Source organism: Ptychodera flava, chromosome 19, assembly GCF_041260155.1.
Source record: "Ptychodera flava strain L36383 chromosome 19, AS_Pfla_20210202, whole genome shotgun sequence".
Classification (NCBI taxonomy): domain Eukaryota; kingdom Metazoa; phylum Hemichordata; class Enteropneusta; family Ptychoderidae; genus Ptychodera; species Ptychodera flava.
This window is the reverse complement of record NC_091946.1, coordinates 25824945-25839809: the sequence shown is the minus strand read 5'-3', so window position 1 is coordinate 25839809 and position 14865 is coordinate 25824945. Positions and strand designations below refer to the sequence as shown.

The window sequence follows — 14865 nt, the reverse complement described above, 5'->3', positions numbered from 1 at the left end:
AGGGGACAGGAAGTCGGACACTTTCATTTGGGCTCATTTGAAGCTCTTGGAGTAAATACCGGCTTATTTATGTAAAAAGCGAACACGTCATTTTATTTTAATTCCCGATTGAGTCAACATAGGAATAGTGGCAATTGCATGTAAATGAGCAAAAGTTTGTCTTTCATTTTCGGCCATTATCTCGTTTAACCCGTTTTACCCGTCTTCGGAAGCAAATTTTTGTCGGTTTTGACTCAACCATGGACGGTACAAACATTGTTTATGATTTACCGATATTCATTTGCAAACGCAATTGCGAGTCGAGAATCTAGACTTTGTCAGCGCTAGCAATCCAGATAGTACGGCCAAGGTTGGTGAATAATTTGTGTGCGAAGCAACATTACGTTGTTCTAATAATTATATACAGTCTGCTGGGCAAACGAGTTAGTGCTTGTACTCTCCAGAAAGTACACATCGTATCAGTGGTACGGCCGAGTCAAGTCCCGGAGTCAAAATGCAGCGCGAAGAACAGAAAAAAACCAGTGTTCAGTGGCTGCACCAAGAGACAAACGTTGTCCCGGCAAGTTGACGTCTCAGAGAAGAGGAACAAGAAACCTCAGTGAGAAACGAACTAAGACTTGCAATGTTCTGCAATAGGTGCAGGATGAGTTAGAGGCGGAAGGATGATGAGAGACCAGAACAACACATAACCGTTGCGATGAAGCTAGCTTTAATCTGATAACTTCTACATTCTAAAACTAATATCATGGCTGCATAAAATGAATCAAGTCTTTATTTCTACACTTCAATTAAAAAGGTTTCTTGAGTCAGTGTTTTGTATCGAAAACTGACGGTGAGATTTTTTAACAACACCAAAGTTTGTGTGCTTTGTGTTTAGAAATTCAGACCACTGTACCAGGAAATCATAACTACTTTAAACGAGAACAAAATACTTGACCTTGACCTAAACTCAAAAGGCTACAAAGCACCAAATTTTAAATTTTGAAATGTAACACGCACTTGAACTTGTAGGTTTTGTCTTTAATAATTCCTATTTTGGATCAAGCATTGGATTTGCCGTGCTACTAACACCACCCTGGGGTCCAGGTACCGTTGTACCAAGCGTTCGGATCAGCGATATCTGGCATCAAATCCGGGTAGAACGGGTCTGGTGCTCCGGCTGTGATGACGTCAGCGAGCGCCAACAATTCCGCCACCTTGTCAGGCATTTCGTCGGCGAGATTGTTGATTTCGAGAGGGTCGACTGTGAGAAAGGATGATATGATAATTGTGATTTCATGGCTTTAAAATCTTTAAAAATCAAAATGCCGTTCAATGACCGAGTCAGGCATCTTAACTTTGTCCTGGGGCCAGTGATTGCATATAAATTGGTAAAACTTGAGGGTTACCCAGAAAACTAGAATGCTACTTCTCAAGAGTGCAAGTTCCTTTCGCCATTATGGAGAAAAAGCTCCAAGTATTAAGCGTAAGGTCTCGATCACACGGCTTGCATGATGCTCTGTTCTGAAGTAGTCACAGAACGCCTGGAAAGTGCAAATGTTATGTCAAACATAGACATAACATGATATTTGAAATAAATCATCTTACCTGATAGGTCAAACAACTGCGTTCCATCTTTTGGTGCGTGTACATCTGGAATATCTGCATCACTCAGTTCAGGCGGTGGAAACCAAGTATCTGAGAAATGTTATGCAAAGAAAAGGATTTTCTTATCCTTGTTGTGTAATATTTGGAATATCATCATGTTTTTATTCACTATTGAGCCTTCATTGAAGTATTAAAAGCTGTAGGTTTGGGTAATAGCAACCAAATTTTGCACACGAAAAGATGATAGAAGTATTAGACGACACTTCAAATTTTAAAAAAATATTCTAGATGCAGTTTCTTTTCGATACGATAGTAAGGAAATATAAAGACTCCCAGACCTGCCGACGATATCAAGCATGGGCAACAGCAGTAGCGTCACAACAACCATAAACAATGGTTACGACAAACTACCATCAACACACCACCGCCACCACCACCACCATCACAATCACCATCATCACCATCATCATCATCCTACCTGTCGGTGTTTGATCCACTATATCCGTGACATTCCTCATGACGTCATACCTCCCATGAATCAGTTTGTAATCGCCATATCTGCGGGGGGGGGGGGGGGGAGAACAGTACACTATAGATAGTTTTATCGGTACTCAGTCCAGTATAACACATTCACAATAGAGGTATTATTTGCTCCAATGCGCTCCTGCCAACTCCGGATCCGGACGAAAAAGGAACTGAGACTGCGGTTTAGTTGAAGTCCTGGTATACCCAATGTCATTTTGATTTAACATTTTGATTTAACAAATAATGTACGCTGAAATTGATATAACTCAAACCTTAATTCGCCAGCACTTTACGTATGAAACACCACTCAAGTCTGGTTCCCTGCGTCCAATGAATCTGAATATTCAGATCATGTCTATGGAGAACACTGTTAACTACGATGTAAGCATTTCAAAGCATAAGCATCTGATGTACCAGGTACATTTGTCGTGCTGTTCAAGTTTAAGGTGTGAGCAAAAGTCGCTTATTTCAACAATTGAGCGTTTCAGAGACTACCGTCCTTGGGAAAACAATTTTTTTTTCTATTTTCCAAAGAAACTGATGATAATTGTTTTGCTGTCTTTGTTTGTATGTCACTTGCAAGTTCTTGTTCAATCTCTCCAAAGCATGTTGAAGCACTACATGTTTAGTTTGTCAACTCAGTGTCTACGAGTGTGAAATGCGCTGTTAACGTTGCCATTGACTTCAAGTTCGAGCCAGAATTCATATTTAAAAATGCAGTTACTGGGTGTTCACACATGTATGGGCTAAGTTCGCAAGCTGAAAACTGAGTATCTCAACATGCATTGGAAGTAACAAAAAAACCCCGCAGTTCACTATTTTATAAACAAAAGTAAACTGAAAAAAACTCATCGAAAGTTGCAGCCGCTGTTGCAGCCTTGAATTTGGTCATCGCTTACCTTATAGCGGTACAGGGACTAACTGGGTGAGTGTCAAAATGCAACAGCATATCAGTTCTCGGTGATGGCGCTCCTGTCGATATGGTGTTCCAAACATTTTTTCCATCCAATTTCGGGTCTTCGTACCAGATGCCAAAGACGAGACGGTAGTTAGCACGGTAGGAAAGTAGATTCTGGGCACAACTAAACAAGTATGCGCGCATCTCTCTCTCTCTCTCTCTCTCTCTCTCTCTCTCTCTCTCTCTCTCTCTCTCTCTCTCTCTCTCTCTCTCTGTATATACAATACACCGATACAAACATTTTGGACTCACCAGGAGTGCCTCCAGCCAGAGACAGAAAAGTTGGAAAGAAGTCTACCACGTGGATTAGTCTGTAAAATACAGTATTTTAGGCAGATGCAATCAAAACCATATGGCGAAAAAGACGTTTTGAAGAAACAAATCATTAAACTTACACGGATCGGTTTTGTTACGTTATAAACACGAGCCACAGTGATGACACGACTTAGTGTAAGTCAAATCGAATACAAATCGGACAACACTTATAGGGCCATTAACTATAACTTTTTCGATGATTTTTTCACAGTTTTTGGCTTGTATGTTAATTACAGTTTCTTGTTCTACTCCCCAGAGGGCGTTGAGATACTAATGTTTATCAACTCAGCCTGTACAATAATGTGTAGACTGCATTGTAATTGTTCGCAAGTGAATGCTACTCCGGACCAGAACTCAAATGTAAACAGCAACGGTGCGTTTTACACTTATAGACGATGTGTTGACAAGGTGATATTTCAACATGACTTTGCAATTGGCAGTAGAACAAGAATTAGCGCTTGACAGACAAGGTGAAAAAAATCATCAAAAGTTACAGTCGCTGGCTCTGTAAGTATTTCCGTCTGCTTGAAAGAATGACGTCATGCAATACCATAATTAAATTAATACAGTAAGTGCGTAGACAAGAACTTACTCGTTGTTCACATAACCTGTTTTCTCCAGTAAGGGACTGTGAACCATTCCAGGGGATCTTACACCGCCCTCAAACGGAGTTGCCATACCACCACGCAAGGGCCACTGAGTACCGAAGAACCAGGGTCCACCATTCTGAGGGAAACAATTCAAAACAGAACAATAGTTGTACCAGATTTCTCTAGATTTCTCAGTCCTTTCATACACGCACCCTACACCTGCTCTTTGCGTCCGTATGACTCTTGAGCATGATCTACGCTCACTTCGCTGACGATATATTTTGCGCCCTCAACGGTTACGCAGTAGGGGTAATTTATGTTTAATAGCCTGCATACGACTGAATCGTCACCGAGAACGGCTAAACAATCAAGGGCTGATAAATGTATACAAATAGTTGTTTGCTGACGACTAACTATGATCAAAGTAAAATAGAAGACGTCTTAGAGACACATAATTCAAGGTACGGACATTATACTATTCGAGCTTCGAGTTTCCTGTTTTACGGATAAGTACAAATATAAACTTTGATACGCTTTCATATAAAAGAGAGAGTGTTCAAAAAGTCACCAATGTCATATCAAGACATACTTACGTCACTAAGGTAAACGATCACGCTGTTTTCGTACATATCATTAGCTATCAACGCATTGGTTATATTACCCACGGTCTCGTCCAACATTGAAACCATTCCTGTTTCAATAATTACAAAATAAGAAACAATTTATGATGCATTTTGCAGTCCAAGATTTTTTTTCTGAATACACTCATTCAGCAAAATGAGTCGACAAGGACCTATAAAACGATGTGTGGCTATCAATTTCTCAGCAGTTCTCTCCGTATAAAGATTTCAATTGCTTACCGCGGTATTCCTGTAGGCCGTCCACTGGAACAGGAGAGTACAAATCTCGGTAACGGTCTGGGACCTACGGAGAAAACACGAGAAGTAATTCAGCCCCGACGAAACTAGGATTACTGTTATTAGTGATTCGGTATCCCATTTCACCATTACATAAACAATAAATAAAATGCTAGGTTCCTACCAATTCAAATCAGAATTCGAATGTTTTAAAAATGATCGCCATATTACAGTCGATATTACTTGGCCTTCGACTGAAATCTTCTGAGAAATTTAGGGTTTATCAGTAAACCCAGCACTCGTTTCATTCCAAACTAACACAATTCTTGATACATTGAATTAGATTTTTTTTATAAAACACCGGGCAACTTCAGAATTGCAGTTTTTGTTCTTGCTGTCCGACGATCGAATGATAACTTAAGCGCCTTACGTCGAACTCTGAATCAGATTCAAATGTATGGGCATTGTATGTGACGTACAAGAAAGTCCTTTACACAGTTGTCAATCAAATGGTCTCAGCACTGGATACGGTCGACCGCGGAATAGCAGACACGTACTACGCAAATACGACAATATATTTGTTGAAAGTTGGCGTGTGTCTTTGTTTGAATTGAAGTAAGTCATACTCACCATGAAGGGAAAATGTGGCAATAGGAAGGTCATCCATAGGAACATGGGAGTATCTGAGTTGTGTCGTGAGATTATGTCCACGGCTCTTTTCCCTGTAAGTTCCTGCGGTCAACGCATAAGGTCACGTGACGGCTATTTTTTTCTTAATATTTAAAGAGCTAATAGCTTTAACTCTTCGTGATTTTGTTCACTATTTTTGTTTCGTATGTCAATTGCAGGTTCTTATGCTACTTCCCAAAGCATGATGAAACACCAGCCATTTAAAGCTTTACAAAACAGCGTCTATATATGTGTAAAATGTACCATTATTCCACCCTTCAACAACAACAAAATTCTCTGTACATGTACAGGCTTAGTTGACAAGCTGAATACTGTGTATCTCACCATGCTCAGGGAGTAGAACTAGAAACTGCAGTTGAACTTGAAGATAAAAGTTGTGAAAAACAATTACCAAAAGTTACACATAGTCTAGCCCTTTTAATAGTCGTACCTGTCTCTCGAATGGCAACACTTCATAAAATGCGCAATCGTTGCCATAATGATCATGGCGGACGTTAGTGATAATGGCTTATGTACTGTACTATCAACTGGAAGGTTACTTGAAAGTGTGACATTATTACTGTAGATGTCTTTCCAAAGCATTGACTTTCAGAGATTTGAGAGTAACCAGGAATCTACTCACACTGGCGTGGGTACCCTGATGGTGGAACATAGCTCCCGTGTTGTCGTGAAAATCAAGTGCCGTCGCTCCAGGATCCTGGCCAAGCAGTTCGCTCTCCTGGTCTTCAACAGAAACTAGAAATGGAATTTAATAAAAACAGAATCTCAAAACAACAACAACAACAATTAGATGAAATGCTTTTTCGATGACATAATTTATTACGGAAACTAAGATCCACTAGTATCTACAATGCCATTCAATCAGCTACAGTACACGTCGTGGGTGTCACGTCATTACTAGTGGTAAACTTACTTGATTGGGTGTAGTACTCGATGTATCCATGGTGAGGGCCGTAGTGACTATCAAATCCACGCCACAATGGAGTGACGTCCCAACGACAAGCTCCGAGATGCCATCTGCGACGAGACGTCATGAAGAAATCAGTGACATGAATAACAGAACGTTTATATGACTTTGTTACCCTCCCACTGCATGGAAACCCAATAATCCAGATAAATTCACATTAATGAGTTGCCTGTATTATAGTGTAATACACGTAAATTCACATGACTCCACATGAATACAGGCTTGCTGAATACAAAAAATGGATTCTTTACTGTATTCATCTGTATATGCACTCTTCAGCTAAAATACAGGCAATAATCCATGTTAATACAGTAAGTATTATAGGGTTTTTATGCAGTGTCCGTACTCAAAAGTGAAACTCTTTCTTGTTTTTTTGATTTACTATCATAGCTATTCTCTCATCCCCATCTCCAACGGTATATATTCCGTCAAACGAACTGTACTAGTCAAGCGATAAATTTGGTTGTTCTTCTTTTTGTGGGGGTTGGAGGTTGAAAACACTGTAAGCATAGTGTCCACAATTGAGAGGCCGTGAATGAGTTGGTCATGTCCTGGTCCACTTAGGTTTTCCGATAGTGTAATTGAAGACATCACTGGGACTGAACGAGCAGAATTTAGTGCATTCTGGAGGACAGCTTATGACAAGAGATGAGGGTTGCCGAGGGTCACGGTTTACAAATGGCGCTGTCATCTTATACGGAACCGTCGAAAAGCACACCTTGAGCACAGGTAAAAGCGACGAGTAAACGACTAGTAAGCCAGCCGCCAACGTTACAAGAAGACGTGCACAAGTAAGAAAGGGTTTGCAAAATGTACAGGTTGCATACTTTTTGAGTGACTTACTTTCCAACAAGATGATTTGTGTAACCCAATTCTTTGAGATGCTCCGGCAACACTTTGAATTCCCTGGACAAATAACTTGGCTGTGATGGCATAATCATAGCGTGCTGGTAGAAACAAGATTAACAGAACGTTATACTTCTCCCTATTAAGGTAGAACGCACCTCTTGGACAAATATTCTGACTCGAACTTTTTCAATTCTTTTCGAAATATCACTTGTCGGAGCTCATTTTAAAGCTCTTGGTACGAGAAAAATTTGTACCGTCTTAGTTTTTCGAAATCGCAAATTTTATCTTTATCCATAGAATTAGCACAGAGATGGCGGTCCTTTTTAGTTTCAAGTATTGGAAAATCTTGGGTAATGTATTTCTCTGGTGCCAAAATTTGCATCGAGGCTCAGTTATGCATGGCTCCTTGCACTTTAGGTCGCAAGAATACTCGGAGTTGAGCGGATGAGGATTGCATAAACATTTCAAATCAATATAATGTATTCAGATTTGGAGCCGAGGATTTTACCCGGACCCAAAACAAACAACAGACAGACAAACGATTTCATCAGCCAGTGAATCAATCAATCAAATCAATCATTCAATCAATCAATCAATCAGTCCTTATGGATATTTTACGGCAGTAATCGCTACACTCACGACTGAAAGGACAAATGCTTGCGATAAAAACAAGGGAGGAATGAACAAAGTGATATACATATAGTTTTAACTATAAAAGGTCAGGATTGTGAAAGTTATGTATCGACGGAAGAATTAACGACCTGACCAATGGATTTCGCATCACTTGTTCTCGAAGAACTAGAGAAATGTGTATGAGGACTTACACCTAAGCCGGACCTGAACGGATAATATCCAGTCATCAACGCAGCTCGTGTACTATAAAATGAAATGAAGGCACAGGCATGTTATAATCGCGTCAAATGAGAACCAATTGAGATTTTACTGATGTAGGCAGAATTTTGATTTCTTTCAAGTTTTGAGTACGTCTTTTTGATGATGACTGACAAAAATCGCTCGATTTCTATTATATTTCCACCAAACGTAATTGTGGTGAATTGTGTATTTTAAAAGTCTTTTCAAACTTCGATAACAGTAAGCCTAAAGTCTATTCTAAATCACGTTTCATGTTGGGTTCATCTTCCATCTACATTCAGTATAACTGTTTAAAATGATAGAAAGATTAAATGATCTTCCTGGTGCATATCTGATAAAGAAAATATACTGTACAGTCGGGTCTTAGAGGTGAAGACCGGACCAGAAAGAAAGCATTGTGGAATGCATTTCAAATAACGTTACCGCTATTTTATTAGACATGATAAATATACACAACACTCTCCCTCTGTTTGTCTATCTATCTGTCTATTTGCCTTTCTGTCTCTGTCTATCTGTCTCTGTCTGTCTCTATCTGTCTGCCTGTCTGTCTCTCTCTGTCTGTCTGTCTGTCTGTCTGTCTGTCTCTGTCTCTGTCTGTCTCTCTGTCTCTCTGTCTGTCTGTCTGTCTGTCTGTCTGTCCCCCTCTCTCTCTCTCTCTCTCTCTCTCTCTCTCTCTCTCTCTCTCTCTCTCTCTCTCTCTCTCTCTCTCTCTCTCTCTCTCTCTCTCATGGTTTCAATTCAATTACTCACGGTGTGCATATCGGCTGCGCATACGTCTGATTCAAAATCACACCGGTACTCGCCAGTTTCTTTAGATTTGGTGTTTTCATGACTCCGATAGGGTCATTCCATTCTACGTCAGACCAGCCTTGTATAGAGAGAGAATGGTTGAACAGAATGAGGTAATACAGTAAAATCAGAATATAGTGAAGACGACATATTCCCTCCGGCGTTTTACAGTTCATCTCTATTTCAGTCGTATTACTTTCAAAGTAATACAATATACAATTTCTGTAAGTGAGAAATACTAAACGTCATTCTGACAACATTAAAAAGCTATTAATTTGCGATCTAAACATGTTTCACAGTTATGGGAAACAGCAGGAGGTAGACATTTGTGATTAGACAACTTATTGATTAAAAAGAGTGACGTACTTCGGGCGTGAAAAGAAACTTGTCCGGGTGAGTTCAAAGTTCCTCTTAACAACAAAACAAACAAACAAAATAGTTCCAATTTTAGTTATATGTTCCGACATGATCAATCTGCCCACGTCCCATGTATTCATGTGCATTCATATTCATATTGAATGCATTCACATGCATTGATTTCTGGAAAGATGCCCTCTCCCATTTACCAACTACATGTATATGAGTAAAGTAACCGGGTAACTGTACTGTAACTGTGGATCCATGAATACTAGAAAAGTAAAGTGTGATATTGGCAACACTTTCTTTGAGTTCCTGATGTATTTATCGCAGTTTATTGCATAATTATGTTTCAGTGTGCTGTGCTCAATATGTAAAAGCAAAGTAAGACTTACCAGAGTTATCAGCCAAGAGAAATATAATATGTGGTTTCTTTTTCCCTGAAAGAGATCGTATGGAACACAGTTAAGTGTTGTTCATTGGGTCATTGCCATGCTATTAGTTCGACATAGGTGTCTATCTTGATTCTTAACTTACCATCCAGTCTTCGGAGCGATATTTTGGATTCCCGTTATTAAAAGGACAAAGTCGCTCTATTTTTACCCTTTTGTGATATAAAGAAAACATGGAATACTTGCGCAAAGTCACTCAGCATAGAAAAGTGTCAAAAATTAGCCCTTTGCCAAATGCAAACAGATGATTTTGTTTGTAACCTTCAGAGAAATTGATTTTTTCCCATTCTGACTTGCTTGCCTATGACAGATAAACATCGCCACAATTATAAGGAACGCTGCTATCCTCATCTATATGAAAGTCACCACTAATTAATTTTCCATCACAAAAGCTTGCTCGAGGTTCAAACTTCAGGTGAAAGTGTATGTTCAGCCACGCATGGCGAGAGTTGCACACTTGAAATTTTTAGCTCGATTTTCTTTTACAGACCGTTAATTGATTCACTAAATGTTTATTCTCTTCTGGCTGAAGTTGCGCACAGTTGACCAGTATTCCAGCATGTTTCAAGTAGTCAAACTACTTTTCATGTAAAAAATCATGTAAAAAACCTGAAAAAGAGCAACTTTGACACTAGCACTTTAGGCCATACTGTCTTTGAAAGTACTAACTATATCAATCCCTGGTGGCCACTTTGGCAGATTAAATTCAGGCACTTATACGCGTATATTTAATGAGGCCTTATTTAGGTATCAACTCGAAAAATTATTCGGCTGTTAAAATTTAAGTTGTGCGTTCGTCGTCAATATTTGAAAACGTTCTCTGAGCACAGTTGTGCATCTGACTTCAAACCATGGTATCGGAAATAACATATCAATTTGAATTATATCTATGAACCATCTCTAAATTTGGCATTACATGGCGATAGATATACAATCAGTTTACCATCTATAAACCTTTTTAAGTTATATTACCACACTCATATCTGAGGTGAGGAACAGAAATATCACAATAGTTCCAAAACCACTAACTTCGTCACCAAGGTCAATAAGAAACAGGCTGGGGTACTACTAGGTAAATAATGTATATTTTACGTGTGACTTTCGCGGTGTGAATACGCATGCATGCATGCGCGCACGCCAGAAAGCTGACACGTTCATCTCACCTGGACGAGCAAAGACTGCAGCTAAAAGCAAAACGGCAAAGACGATCACGAACTTCATCTTCATCCGACAATCTTTCTGGAAGTAAATTCATAAACATGGTATCAGCGTATCCCTAACTTCATGAAGAGATTTTAATTTTCAAGTGTCACGCAAATGGTTGATTCGAAGTGAGTAGAGAAAGTTGGTAAAACGTTACCTTATCTTCCACACAGCAATGCCGTCGAAGGTAAATCTGCTCTTCAGTATCTCGACAGATCGTTTTGGACTTGTTTATATCACTTGCAGACTACAACAGCATACGGTTTACAGAATAAACCAACCAATCAGGATCAAGTAGGCAATATGGACTCATATATGATATATAACAAAATTCAGCACATGCGCAACACGATTCGTTTTATGTAATCACGTGATCGGGACGTGCACTTTCTATTCACAGGCAATATTCGATATCGGTCTTCCCATCATGAAGCTATAGGATATTATGTCCACGTTATCTGTAACGATCTTCTCCTTTACCCATTGTCCTTAGAATGAAATCAGAAATCAACTTGAGAATCAATCAAATGTAATTTCTACAGACGTGAAATCACAGACAGACTAACAACAAATTTTGATTATGACGATCGCACAAAAAAGAGACACAAAATTCTCCCGAAGAATATTTTTCAGAATATTTTTCATATATTTTTTAGGGCTTTCAGTCTGTATATAGTTGTGCCATATGGTTGGTTTTCTTGTACAAAAACGTATTTAAAGTAACATTTTTTCTTTACATTATGGTGCATAGCTATTGTTTCCAAAAACCCTATTGGAATTAAAAACACCTGAATAGTTTCTGTACGTAGTTCAGCTGCAACCTAAGGAGCTATTCATCGAAAAAAGCTATTCCGGGAGCAATTTTTTGAGGGCGGGGAAATTTTAATTTTGCTTGGACAGGGGACATATTTTTAGCTGGCAGGGAGCAGATTTTAGTTTTTGTCGGGCAAGGCGGGGGAAATAGACTAGGTTTTTTTTCATCACAACGCAGGGGAACTTCATGTCTGCAGGGTAATGATAAAATTTTAAGGGGGAAATTTTTCCAGGTGGGGGGAAATCAACTAGTTTGTTTTTATCACAGGGCAGGGGAGCTTCAAAAATTCACAATGGGGAGGGGAAACAGGCAAAAATATGTGGGGAGTTGGCAAAAGTGAAGTTTGAATGTGGGATGTAAGTCGAAAAATTTTCTGTTGGAGGGCAAGTTATGAACGGCTAATTAATTACCTTCTGGAATTAAAATTACCCAGTTCACATTACTTGTCATGTCCTGCACAATATATCTTATCATAATAAGGACCCTTTAAAAGTGCATTTTCGTTAGCTGCCCCTGGTAGTTTGTGTCGCAATATATTTTGTTTGAAATTATCGAATGTCTGCACTATTCAAACAAGTTATTATCACTCTTTCCCTGCGTTACCACTTTCTCGTACTTAAAATTGACAAATTTACTCAAAAACATTACCGAGCATGCGCAGGGCACGAAATATCAGCATTTACCGAAGACAAAATTGAATATAGAAGTTTGAATCATTTCAGTACATACAAAGTTGGTAGCTTGATAAAGCGTTCGAACGCGAGTCAAAGTATAGTGTCGACTGATGCGAATATTCGTTGTAGTTTTAGTGGCTATCTGCATATTTGACCATGTCATCATCTTCATCACAAATTTAGATCGATGATAAATTTGACACAATCACTGCATGAATATGGTTCCGTATGTTCATTACCTCGATGCATTTATCTTTGGGCCAAATGGCGGTACAAGCTCAACCCCGTATGGTTTGTAAAATAGCAATAATTGTACCATAACGATTGTACCAGCTGTTACATGTATGATTGGTGTCTGTCTCTTGTTCCAGTTAAAGTACTGTGGTTGAAATTGGAAGAGGTTAAACCCGCCGTACCGTGGGCATGTGCCAAAAATAGTACGGTTGCAAAGGGCCATCTATCGGGCAGGCATGTGGTCTATACATAGAAAGAAATCAACGGTCTTGTGATTTGGCTTGCCAGTATACCGGACGCTCATAAGTACCTGTTAGCTAGTATGTTTACAGAACAAGTATAGTTGTAAATTTCGATGATATATTTTCCCTTTTTCGTATATTAACTTGGGTTTCTTATTCCTCTCCCTAAATCTTGATGAAACACATACTATTTACTTTGTCAAAAGAGCGTCTATATGTGTTAAATGTACTGTAAGTGTATACATTTGAATTCTATAGTCCAGATCAGAATTCACTTGTCAAGCATAATGCAGTTTACATGAGAAGATGAATTGTGTGTATCTCAACATGCTTTGGAGGGTAGAACATGAAACTGCAGTTGACCTTCAAAACAACACTAGTGGAAAAAATCATCAAAAGTTACCATTAGTGACCCTATACTAACTCCTGTCAGTGGTCACGTAATTTCGGTCAGGTTTCAGTGCTTTATTCTTGCAGGTGCAAGCTAACTGGTCAGCTTGCGCTTAACTGCATGGATACAGTCACGTGATTCCTAAATATTCCATCGCTGTGATCACATTCACAGGTCTCATGAACGTTTATGCTGACAAAGTAGTGCCCTGTGCTGAATGTCAGTGTGACGCTGTTGAAGGGGGTGAAAATTCGCAAAGTCTTATAATTTTGTTTCATAGTCAACTCATATATCACTCCTCCTGCGATGCACACATGCGAAAATTTAAGATCCTGTTAAACATACCTACAGTGCAGTATCCAGTCATGAAAACGCGTCACATTTAACAAGTACAAATTACCATGATTTGATTTGTGCTTCACAAACCATCAATTGACACTGGAAAACGAGTCTGTTCAAATATATTTTAAAATACGACGCAACGGAAAGGGGAAGTGTGATCGAAACATGTATCGAAATCCCTTCTTCACCCTTATTATCGGCGTTTACATAGAAAACGGAACGATCGCCGGTTGAAATCAAACACCGATCCTTCCTTTTACCCTTAATGATCGACTTTTACACAGAATTATAAAAAGTTACATGTGAAAATGTGATTTACGCTTCAATTCAGGGCGAATCTATAACGCGAACTTGCCTCGCAAACTTACTTCCGCAGATTTAATTGTCCAATCAAGTCGATTGACGTTGATGCGTTGCGTCATCTGATTGGTTTATGTCCACTATAGTCAAATGTCGGATCCTGTGATTCATCTATTGTGTACTACTGGTACCTTATACCATTTCAAGCGGCCGGCGACGACTTTGTTTGATTTATGGTGGTTGGGAGGAATGAAAAGAGTTGAAAGTCAAGAATTTATGCAACGATAAGGATTTACCATGGAACACGGACGGTTACGTAGTTGCGATCTCGGATTTACGAAGTAAACTGAATGAAACCGTATAATGCCATGAGGCTAGTATATGGTGGAGAACGTATGTAGTCATTTCTGGCGATCGTGCAATCACCAAGGATAAAGCTAATTTGCTAAACGATATTTTATCTTGAATAGTGAGTCGAATGAGTCATAAAATACTCATATTTTTAACGTTCAATAAGAGGTTGAAAAAATATCGGACTTTTCTCTCATTTCTAAATTGTTTCATGCCGTTCTCATGGTGACTGTGACTGTACAGTTCACTTTCAAGCGTGGCCTCAGCGTCTCGACTCTAAATTTGGTTCAAAAAATTTTACTCCGGTGTTGTTGTATACTATACTGATCACATGAGATAATTTTTACTGGTCGATTCATATTATTTTTATTAAATGTAATGAAGGGAAAGCGGCTCCACACATCGCCTATACTATTTGTGTCGTATGGTTCTCTGTGCTCATATTTGTTTTTGTGTGTGTGGCTCTTGACGTAGACATACGCCATGGCGGACGTAGCCGTAACCT

The 14865-nt window shown here is 39.1% G+C and overlaps 1 protein-coding gene across 1 annotated transcript; it reads right to left on the bottom strand.

The window, feature by feature from the left end:
• Window positions 1-692: 692 nt before the first annotated feature.
• Window positions 693-11254, bottom strand: LOC139119076 (arylsulfatase B-like). Its single transcript, XM_070682701.1, has 17 exons — window positions 11170-11254; window positions 10973-11048; window positions 9753-9797; window positions 8962-9079; window positions 8163-8214; window positions 7333-7436; window positions 6436-6539; window positions 6145-6257; window positions 5463-5564; window positions 4836-4899; window positions 4569-4666; window positions 3978-4111; window positions 3323-3381; window positions 3012-3129; window positions 2066-2145; window positions 1588-1677; window positions 693-1243 (listed from the first exon to the last, which is right to left on the bottom strand). The coding sequence occupies exons 2-17, from the start codon at window positions 11034-11036 to the stop codon at window positions 1065-1067; spliced, it is 1524 nt and encodes a 507-aa protein (XP_070538802.1). The 5' UTR covers window positions 11037-11048; window positions 11170-11254; the 3' UTR covers window positions 693-1064.
• Window positions 11255-14865: the final 3611 nt, after the last annotated feature.